Here is an 11,826-nt window from a genome sequence, read left to right as displayed (position 1 = left end):
GAATAAATCATTGTTTGGAGTTCCGATGCGAATGAATTATATCACGAGGGCGCAGCCAGAGTGATAAAATAATACGCATCTGAACGACCAACAATGATTTATTCAAGAGCAAGTCACTGGATGAGATATATTATTTCGATTCTAACACGTTAAAAATGTTTTTAAGTACATCCTTGACGACATTCATTAAATATTTGCCCGTTTTCGAACGGTTTCTTTTCTAGCGCACCGCTATGCCGTTTGACGCCATGACGTTAAAACTGTGACGTCAGAACAGTGATTTATTGTATTATAATTCACTGTTTTCTGCCTTCTTTGTTTAATCAGAAAATGAATCGGATCGTGTTAGAATTGAATTTATGCTATTGTTTTGTTTGTTTACATTTCAAAGCGCCTTATTACTGGGCGATACTAATAAACTTTGATAATGTAGCAGTTGACCTCAATACAATCGACGCTGTTTATTTTCTAATACAGGTAAATCCAATAATTGCTTTACAATAGATCTATGACGGATTATCTTTGAACACCCTGGTCTTACTGGACTCAACTGCCACATTATCAAAGCTTATTAGTACCTATACCTACAAGTCCATATAATAAACAAACGTGTTTATAAATATGGACGGATCCAAACGGAAGGGGAAGAAGCATTTTATAGAAATATTTTGATGGCAAAATACAATACATGTCCGTAGCCCTGACCAACCTATAATCCGGACCAGACTGTTTTATAAGTGCAACAACACGGCTGACCCATTTAAACGAGCTGTATAATCCGTTTTATTCGACCTGGCGGGGCGGAGTTAAACCAAATAATGGAAATCTAAAAAAAATTGAGCAAAATAGGTTGAATATAACTGTTTAATTCCGTAACCTTCGGTAACCAACGACTAAAATTCAACGCTATGGTTACATGTACTACATACCCTGCACAAACATGTAGTAGACCGTCGCGAAACCACGCCCCGCCCGGTCATATAAAATGCACTATACCGTAGTATATAGTAGTCGCAACTTGACCGCGATGGTTGACCTTAGGCTGATTATTCATATCGATTATTTCATTGTAGAAATAAGGGGGTGCTTAGGGTAGCCGTATATATTTATATGGAATTAGTTTGTATACAGTGCAATATCAAAGTACTAATAAACTTTGATAATGTGGCAGTTGAGTCCAATAAGGCCAGGGGTGTTCAAAGATAATCCGTCCTAAAATTATCTTGAGGTTATATTGCAAAGTAATTATTAGTTTCCGATGCCTTTGTCTGTATACAACGGGAACGACGTAACGTATAAAATCGCAACGAAATCCCTTCAAATATGTCATAAATTAGATATACTAGAAATACATTATGTGACTGATTTTATATAAAATTTTCATAATGATAAATGTTTAAAGATTATAAAGTATCTGCACAGACAGAAACATATCATATTTACAGTTAGCCTATTGACACTTTGCAATATCAAATCTTGTAATTTACATAAAATATTTATGATTAGTCATTTGTAGGCGAATTAGTCCAGTGGATTAAATGGATGGAAGTATCGTTAATCACCATGAATGGTGTAGGTTCGAAACCTCGATTAACCTTACTTTTTTCTGAATTATTTTAATTTAGGATTAGATTTAATTGTTATACATAACTAATATTTTATATATCAGTTATACGTTTTCAAGTATATTATTTTATATTATATTTTTTTTCTTTTTTTATTTATGCTATATCTTTTTTTTAATATGCTTTATCACAATGCATTTTACAAATAACTTCAACATTTCAATTGAACAAAATGTTATCTTCATCTTCATCCGCAGTATCTGTGTCTGATGCATATCCTTCAGATGCAGTGTCTGTGTCCTCGTCGCTAGAACAAACTTCAATAACTATACCATCCATGTCCTCTGCTACAGCAATGTCAGATTTCCAATATTCCTGTTCTACTTTCTGCACATGAGTACAACATGACTGCCAATCCTCATCGGTTATAGTGGAGATGGCATCGTAAATGTGTTGCTCCAAGTCCGACGTCCTGAAGGTAACGTTATGTCTGCCAATGATTCCTTTTAGCTGTGCCCACACAAATTCGATAGCATTGAGATCAGCATGGTAGGCCGGAAGTCGTAAGCAGTCATGACCATGTTCCTTTAATATCCTATCTAACAAGTATTCTGGTGATGGTTTGTTCCTTTTGCAAAGGTCAAGGAGTTCCGCCTTCAACAGCTTCTCGTCAAAGTCGATGTTGTGCCGTCTCAACCAACCTTGAATGTCGCTCTTGCGTGTTGCAGTTGTTGGGCATTTATCTGTTTGAATATTGTGATAAGGTGCGTTGTCAACGATCAGCACAGATCTCTGAGGCAGGTTTGGTAGTAATTTTTCTTGTAGCCATTTCATAAAATTGGTACTGTTCATTTCGTCATGATAATCGCCTGTGTGCGATTGCGACTTGAAAACTAGTTCGGCACCCTTGACGAAACCAGTCTCAGTCCCAGCGTGAACTATTATCATCCGCTGCCCTTTACTGAAAGGAACGCGGAGTCCAACATCATCGGACTGCCATGATCTGTGAAATGTATGGCTTGAATGGACAAAAGTCTCATCGGTATATACAATCGTCCTCCCATCTTCTCGGAATTTCTTGATCTTCTTCAGGAAGTTTATTCTAGCCAAAACTATGTCGGTCCTTTCCATTAATAGTCTTCTGTTGTTTGTCGTTTTTCTCCATCTGAAACCCAATTCATGCAATGTTCTGCGGAGATGTTCCTTTCCTCCTATGTAGCCAATCTTCTCTTTCAATGATTTTCTCAAACTTTTTATAGTTGGTAATTGCTTCCGGTAAACTAGGAATTCGTGCACTGTGCGTCGGACGACAGCTCGGTCAAAGTCGTCAATGGTTACTTTGTCTGTTCTTGTTTTGCGTTGCTGTGTCGGCTCTTCTTTTTGTATCCTGTAAAGGGTGCGCTCAGATACACCAGTGTACTTTGCCGCACGTTCCATAGCATTACCTACTGGTAGCTTCAACTGTCCTGAAACTTTTTCCTCCTTACATATCTGCAAAATTAAAGAAGAACATGAAAACAGACAGGTCATTTTTCTGGTCAGCAATAAAATGTGAAACAAATTATTTCATATTTCAACTGTTTTTTTTTTCAGTCTCAATTTATAGATAACCTTTATAACATTCCGTATAATTGACTTTGTTTCATCAGAATAGTTTAAGTAATTTCTAGTTTCAGATGTTTCAGAAGCAGAAGCATTATTTTCTGATGCCATATTTTAGTCAAAGCAACGACTGTCAACTGATACAATTTAATGTTCGCAATCGATTCTCATACATATACACACAGTAAGTGCACGTTTTTTTCGCAAGATATACCAAGTTACATACCAATATAGAAAACCGGTTATTGAATATACGTTTCCAAAGAAAAACAATCTATTATGCACATAAAACGTAATGCAAGGTCGCCAAATAATTGCACGGCATTATTGCTGAAAAAAAAGATATAATTAAAAATATTCATGAAAAATATAAGTCTCGAACCTACTAACTCTAGACTAAAATTCTATAAGACAAGCGCGCTAGCCGTCTGTGCTATCGAGTCTAGTGCTTAATTATAGCAAATGTTAGATAAATAAACCGACATCTCCATCTTGATTTACCTGTTTTGGAAAATAAACATTGTCGACTGTATTGAGGTCAACTGCCACATTATCATAGTTTATTAGTATATATACTTACATTTGATCAGTTAAAACTTTCCAATACACTAATTCTTATTTACACAAATTTATATTTCCATTTTCTCGTGCAGCTCGTGTTTTTTAATGCAAAGAGATCAAGCGTTTTACGTACATTCCTTTTCACTAATAGGTTGTGCCTCATTATGTATTATAATACAAAGCTCAACCATCGGGGTCAAGTTGCGTCTACTATATAGTAGTCGCAACTTGACCGCGATGGTTGACCTTAGGCTGATTATTCATATAGATAATTTCATTGTAGAAATCAAGGGTGCTTAGGGTAGCCGTGTATATTTATATGGAATTAGTTTGTAAACAGTGAAGTATCAAAGTATATATACTTACATTTGACCAGTTAAAACTTTCCAATACACTAATTTATATTTGCAAAAATTTAAATTTCCTTTTTTTCGTGCAGTTCGTGTTTAACGTACACTCTTTTTCAATAATAGGTTGTGCCTAATTATGTATTATAATACAAAGGTCAACCATCGGGGTCAAGTTGCGTCCACTATACATGCTTTGTAACGTAAAATGTAAACATTGAAATACGTGACATGTACATACATTTTTTAAAAACTGAATGTATAAGTTATGTTTTAGCTGAAAAACACTATCTTGTAGGAATTACCAACCGTGAATGTTTGTAGCATTACATAGGTTTTAAAATTTAAGTATTTAATAGAGAACACCTGAAGACAATTGTTTCTATTGTAGAGCATAAACTTTACGTTTTAAATCAACCTAAAATTGAATAATCATATAATTGTATGCATCCATTTCGACGACTTTTATTCCAGTCTGTGAAAAATTATAATGTAAAATAATAGTTCATCTTGTGACCGACGAATGCAAATTTCTTTTTTATTTCTCGCTCATTTAACCATTTATGAAAGAGTCCATGAAATGGTGTCGACATAAAGAGAAAATGCATATACGTATTTTCTACCATTCAAATATTTTTTTTCTTCTGGATTCTGTACCAGTACAAACCTGTTCTCCGCACGTACCTGCCAACTTCCCCACATGAATCAGAGGTGGAGGACGACTAATTTCAGACACGATGTCTTTTATCAAATCGTCACGGAGAACATACGGCCCGCCCGATGATCGATCTCTCTACCCCGCGATCCGTAGATCGGCGCTGTCTCTACTGAGCTATGCGAGCGGTCAATCTGTTCTGAGAAATTGTTATAATGCTTTGATGACATTGATGATACATGTTATTATGCCAAAGAAGTTCATGTGATTGTTTTAATTATCTTTGTTTGTTTGAACTGCTTTATAACGCCAGATCAACATATATTTTTATAGTCTCGAATCACTTTAGCTTAATAAGATGATAACGCATGGACAAAGGTAATCGTTGCGAACTTGTATTTTAACATTTTTTCTATGATTTTATCCTGGTGTTCTTGTCAAAATAACATATAAATGAGGACATGCGAGGCTAGGAAATTGCGTTTTATTTCTGCTAAGTTGTGATTTTACTTCTGAAATCTCAGTAGAATGCTTATTGTAAAATTGCCTAATCTAACCAAAGTGGAAAATGACGAATACAGAAAAGGTCCACTTTCAACTGTCAGATTACGTAAAAAATATGAATAGTTAAAGGTCGAAATTTCTAAATTTATGTAAAACTAGTGTTCCATATCATGTTCCCTTTTACTACGAATAAGGACAGCGTTTTGATACCCGCCGACACGAAAAGTGATAGAAAAGTTCGTGTGTTCGCCCTTGAATTTTCGTTATTTCGCCTTTAATGTTTCGTATCGTCGTTGTAATAACTGGATTTTAGACTGGACCCTGATTTTGGATGGTATAACAAGAATAGATATTGTTCATTCACTTTTAATCATACACTTAAATCTGTTTACTGTACTGAATCTCTCTCTCTCTCTCTCTCTCTCTCTCTGATATATACTTTACAACAGAGCCTACAATGATGTACATGATTGGCTGAAGATATATACTAGGCGGGCACTGAATACATTACATTGTTAATCCTAATTACTACCGTCGTGTGTTCACCTCGAACATCGAAAAGTGAACACACGATAAATAAACAGTTTTCGACCTTTCGTGTTATTGTGTCTTCTACATTTCGCATCTCCGACACGAACATACGAAATGGCAGAAATCAGCCACCATATTGTTACATGTCAAAATCTAGGGCATGACTTTAAAGACCTGCTCCAGTCATACCTTTTAACCTTAAATTGTCACTGAAAAAGCATGAAAATCCTGACTATGAACAGTGACGTCTGTCAAAATAGAATCTATTTTATATAAAATTCTAATAAAATCCCTGTGGTTTTGCGTGCTAAAGTGTGGCGCGTGGCCGTTAACTGTTACCTATTGTAATCATGGGTTGCATACACACAGTAGAACTTGAAAACCTGTATTAAAACCTTTATGGTCAGATACTGCACCCTAGTGAGATGAAAAGAAGAAACATTCTCTTTCTGTACCACAAAAATGAAAAACTATGACACGATCGTATTTATCACCGAAATAAAATCGCGAAAAATGGACTTGCGTTGAAACTGAAGCTTTTATTATGGTGGGGAGTGTAATAGTCAGTGAATCAAATTTGAAAAAAATGCGGCAGAAAAAGAAGAAGAAACATCTTCATTAATGATTTATTATATTTCATAAGTTATAACAAGTTTTACATTCAACTTGTATAGATACCACGGACCGATTATGGTCAAAACATTTTTCCCGATAAATGTCACAACTGTGATCGCAAATATTAACACAACGGACCAACAGCGTTAAAGCAGCATGCCTCCAGATTTGGCTAAAAAATAATCTTTCTTTCAAATTGAAGTTTTAGTCATATTATGAACTTAAGAATATGAATTTTTGTTTCTAAAATATTTAAAAAAAATCCAAATGAAGAAAAAAGGATGACCGCGTCGGGAATCGAACCCCGGACCGCCGCGCAATAAAGACATTTTCCCGTCGTCGTAACAAATAGCGCTATAGCTGAGGTAGACCTAGTGTATAATGACTCTAAAATGTAGATATTTATAATCGAGACAGTTTACCTGGAGTAAAAGCGTGACAAAACGCTTTTCGATTATCATCGTAATAAGTAGTAAAAACAGCAAATGTCTCCGTAACATACAAGTATATTCGTTTTGTTATTTAATGATTTTGAGGCCTTGAGGGAGACAAATCAAGTTCTAGTACTGAATATCGCAAACATCTTTTATTGCCCCTGCGTGTGGTTTAATCTTATGGAGAAGTTAAATATTTGGAACATGTTATCTGTAATTAGAAGATAAAAACTGGTATAAATAATGGACTTTACACCGTAATTTGCTAACTATGATAGATATAATACGTACTATAAACAACATGTACAAATTAGATACTAGTATCCGACTTTGCGATAAATAAAGCTATCGTTATTAATGTTGATGAGTAGTCAGGGGGGCTCATCCAGTCGATATGCACTCGGTGACCCCTTCTTTATTCTATATAAAACCGCCATCTTGGATCGATTAGAAAATGAGTCGTTTTTTGAACCCACTCGGCCGTGAAATTATCGGAACTTCTGTAGCAGACGATTTTATGCTTATCCCGTAACAGACGACGTTTTTTCTGATACTGCACCATTATATACCTAAGAACAATGGACCCTCCATATTAGCGGATCATATTCTCTGTAGCAGACGACAATTTCCGGTAGCATGCCATTTGATGAGTGCGGCCATCTTTGCGTGAGACGAACTATTTTTAATAGTTACTATATGTTTTATTACCAATTTTACTGTGTGTTGGTAAGAAACTTTACCTCCAGGTTTTGTATCTGTTTGAGATGACGAAATACTTTGTTTCTAACTAAGAAAAATAAGTAAAACAATAAAGATTTTTTTATACAAATTTATTGATAGTTTGTACTATAATACAATTTATTGAACATAATAATAATAGCTAGTGTAATAAAAAACGTTACATCATGTTTTTATAGACAATCACTATCTAAGAACATGTGAAAACCTTTAATAATCAAGCTTTGTCTTCTTGTCATGGCAACAATAATAACAACGTTTATACTATTAATATCCATACGGATATGTAGTATATTCTTTACTGATAACTCGTTTATCGAAGACGATTTTGTAATCCTTCGTTTCGCGTTTGGTAATTACATGTCCAGTTGAGGGATTCCTGACAATTTTATTTTCGTCTACAACAGTAACACACTCGTCAACCTTTCCGGTAACCATATCCTTGACAGTTTGAAAATTAATATCAAGTGAGTTTTTGAAATTCAGTGTAATACCACGCACTTTACAAATTGACATTTGACCCATTTTATTTGGAATAGCAAGTCCGTAAGCATAATTTTTAGGACCCCCTGTGACAAATGATGTGATGCTGTTATTCGGCACTTCGTCTGTAAGATCTCCTAAGTAATCACCCAATGGCGGTTCCCACTGACCCACATCTGTTGTAAACACCACGGAATCTGTATCACAATATAGAACCCTTCTGCCTAATGGCTGCAGGTAACTGTAGAGCTTAAGGCGGGCTTGAGCAGTAGTATAGGCCGCAATGATGACATTAGTTTTGCCTGATGTCTCAATGAAGTCGTCATTATACACCCATTCTAACTTGACAGACTCGTTGTTGACGAATTGTATGTTTTTTACATTTTGCTGGTCTGAGGTCATCATGTCGAAAAACTCACAAGGGTCTGTAATGTAGGAAGTTTGAGTCAGGTTTGTTCGTTGCCCAAATTTCCCCCAGAAGCTATTCAGCATCAATTTAGCCAATGATCTTAGACCGGGATTCTTCTCTATTTTGACGTAGTCTAATAAGATACCCTCTGTGTTGTAATAGTCTTGTATGTACTTTTGTTTAGAGTTTTCATCAACACACCAGTCTGGCCAACCGCTCGCCTCTTGTTTAATTTTTAAGAAGGTGTTAACATAATCGGTAAACACGCCCCCTGTTTTCGTCTCAGGGTCATACTGGGATATATTGTCAAAATGCCAAACTTCATATATTTGTAACAGTGTATAACCCTGCTTTAATGCCATTTTCAGCTCATCTGTCACCCATGTTCCAACCATTGCCCTCTCGTTGTTGCTATGTTCGCATGGCGTCTGTTGATAGTTTTCCGTACACACGCGACAAAGGCTGAACATCAATTTGTTATTGCACTTCATTGGCAGGACAGGTAAATGTAAACCTTTAGGTGCCAACACTTTACATTTGATCAATCCTTCATACTGGCTTATGTCTTTAAAGTTTTCTGTGATAACTTCAGGATGACCAATGGGTATTTTTCCCATTTTGTTTACCCAAGGATATAGCGAAGTCACGTCATAATACTTGATTTGACTCGTCTCTGTTCCTTCCTCGTATAACTTAAATGCTTCTGTCCGACCCCCAAAGAAGGCATCACGAGGTTCCAGTGGAGTGACGATTTCCAAGCTTTGAATGTATTGTTTCATAGTTGGATTATTCTCTAGTTCCTGTTTGAAGTCCCACTCCCATTTACACACATACTTGTAGCCGTTTGCCTCTATATACTGTTTCTTTTCCATAGTTCTAATGTACAAGTCACCCATTTTCATGTCACTGACCGGGTTAATTGTTGTTTTTGAAAAACAGTTTGGACAGCCATGCCAAAAACAGCCATGAAACTCCAACACCACTTTTTCTCCACCAATGTCATAGAAACCATCTACTTTGTATTGTCTTTGTATTTGCTTTTCACCACCATTCCTACCGTGTTGAAGTTGAATTCGTCTGGTATAAGCATAATATGCTAACCACCCATAAGCTATCCGTGAAAGTAGAATGAAATTATAATATTAGTCTCGGGTTTTTTATATGTCAACTACAAAACAAAAATACACTACTGTTTGGAAAGTTTTGATCTTGTTTACCAACAGATTCATCAAAAAGGCGAGACGAAAAAAAGCCAGGCGAGACTACAAAAAGCCAGGCGAGACTGTAAACACTCACCTTTTTTAACAGTTTAATAACTCCAATGTATTTCTATCTGTATTGTATGTCCTCTGCAGACTGCTCTCAAACTGAAAATGAAAGATATAATCACGACGTTCGCTTTTATAACAGATTGTTGGGCATACGCCCTGGTTAAATACATCTGATTGGTTCATTAAAATGCATTTTGATTGGTCGAACGAGTTGTAATGTGATTGGTGAATTCGAAGTTAAAAACACAATATGATTGGTCGAAAATCAGTGGATTTGATTGGTTAACACTATTTGGATACTAGGAATAGGATACTTTGGATCGCTACCAGAGAGTCAACATGTTCAAGTGCCCAGATTGTCGTAGTGAGTTTACAAGGAGGGATAATATGTCTTGTGACGATTGTGGACAGTTATTCGAGTCTGGCCATGACGTGCAGAGACACGTTAAGAGTGGCTGGTGCCCCGAACGTAGGGAACACAAGAAACGAAATCATGATGAAATCAGTGACAGTGATGGTGAAGATGATTCAGTGGAAGACAATGAGTCTTTTATACAATTGTGGAAAAGAGCGAAAGAGGCCAATGAAGACAAATACGAGAATGACGAGATATAAATATAGTTACGAAAAAAATTGCATACAAGAAAGAGAGATTTATTTACATTTCTCCTTTCTTTGAATTTCGTATTGCTGCATAGCTATACGAGAGATAATGCTATCGTCTGCTTACCTGAGTTGGACCGTTTTGTGCGATACTGTTTTGACGTCTATAATTCATAGTAGTTATATCTGTACTCTTTGAAGGCTCCGTGTGAAATGATTATTATTGAGCAGAGCGTTTGCTTTTGTACGTTGTGAACAAGTCTATACTTGTCTGGCAGAAATTGATAAAAATAACATGGGTTTTTCGAGTGGTGCTATAAATAAAACTGGTTTTCCAAAAACTGTTGATCGTGTCAAGACCTGTCCCGATGATTCACGCGAATGGTTTACCGTCGTCTGCTAGGGGTTAGGTTTAACTTAGTAAAATAGCGGTAGATAATTTTCAGTCAAAAAATAGACGATCAAGAACACTATTGCTTGAATTTTAGCGTCGTCTGCTAGGTTTACCATATTATCCAATTACGTCTACTGACTGTCGTCTGCTACAGAAGTCCCGATAATTTCACGCCCGAGTGGGTTCAAAAACCGACTCATTTTCTTATCGATCCAAGATGGCGGTTTTATATAGAATAAAGAAGGGGTCACCGAGTGCATATCGACTGGATGAGCCCCCTTGACTACTTTGATGTACGCCCGCCGCCGTTCAAATATCTCGCAGCTAACCCTGTTCTGCTACATATTTGTTTTTAATTCATGTTTTGTTCACTATCACAACGGTTTGATTCAAACAATACAGACAAACCTGTGCTAACGACCCTTCTATAAAACTTGCAACATTGAATCCAAGTACTGGGAATATACGGCCACCATGCACTATTTTCCTTTTTCGATTAACCAGGGATAGTGTAAATATACCTCTGTGGAGAGGCAACCTTTCAACAATGACCACTTTTCTACATTTCCCCGAGGGTAGTCTTTACCTGTGTATAAATTCACCTTTTTTGAAACAGAAACATTTTCAATAAAACTGTTTCATTAGAGAAGGTACCATTTATAATCAGAGTTAGTTTAATGACGTTGATTTTCCTGATATCATTGTTTCATTTTTTTTCCAAATCATTGACCACAGACAAATTAAAGGCTTTGCTGAAATCAAGCTGTAGTAATTATGCATGCTTTTTCCATGCCTAAAGTAAAAGATAGTGCAGGAACTGAAATTACCTAGTAACCTTAGCTTACAATAAAATTTCGATGTTGCTCATTGCAGACCTAGAGCGGTCTTCTGCGCATGTCCGGAGGTGATTATCAATTGTAGCGCACGGCCAAAATACGCAAATTATTGCATGTCTGCACGCATTTAGCGTATAATATGTTTAATATACTGACTACAGGTTAGGGTTAGTATTATCATGGTTTCAACTTATATACATTAAATTTAAGATACTTTTCATTCAAATTGCTTGAATCCGGTATATACCGGAGTCTGTAATTCATACAGGCGCCTCAGG

At 36.2% G+C, this 11,826-nt stretch overlaps 2 protein-coding genes across 2 annotated transcripts; both read right to left on the bottom strand.

Moving 5' to 3' along the window:
- Window positions 1-1,784: 1,784 nt before the first annotated feature.
- Window positions 1,785-3,095, bottom strand: LOC128553746 (uncharacterized). Its single transcript, XM_053534921.1, has one exon. The coding sequence runs from the start codon at window positions 3,093-3,095 to the stop codon at window positions 1,785-1,787; it is 1,311 nt and encodes a 436-aa protein (XP_053390896.1).
- Window positions 3,096-7,819: 4,724 nt separating this feature from the next.
- On the bottom strand, window positions 7,820-9,340 carry LOC128553745 (uncharacterized). Its single transcript, XM_053534920.1, has one exon. It carries the CDS (start codon window positions 9,338-9,340, stop codon window positions 7,820-7,822), a length of 1,521 nt encoding a protein of 506 aa, XP_053390895.1.
- Between the last annotated feature and the right edge of the window lie 2,486 nt (window positions 9,341-11,826).

The sequence above is a fragment of the Mercenaria mercenaria genome, unplaced genomic scaffold (genome assembly GCF_021730395.1).
Source record: "Mercenaria mercenaria strain notata unplaced genomic scaffold, MADL_Memer_1 contig_4264, whole genome shotgun sequence".
Lineage (NCBI taxonomy): Eukaryota > Metazoa > Mollusca > Bivalvia > Venerida > Veneridae > Mercenaria > Mercenaria mercenaria.
The sequence above is the reverse complement of the archived record's forward strand: the minus strand, read 5'-3'. Positions and strand labels throughout refer to the sequence as shown.

What these genes read in the sequence shown, in the direction of transcription:
- LOC128553746 (XM_053534921.1), bottom strand. Translation starts at nt 3,095, where the DNA reads ATGACCTGTCTGTTTTCATGTTCTTCTTTAATTTTGCAGATATGTAAG.
- LOC128553745 (XM_053534920.1), bottom strand. Translation starts at nt 9,340, where the DNA reads ATGGGTGACTTGTACATTAGAACTATGGAAAAGAAACAGTATATAGAG.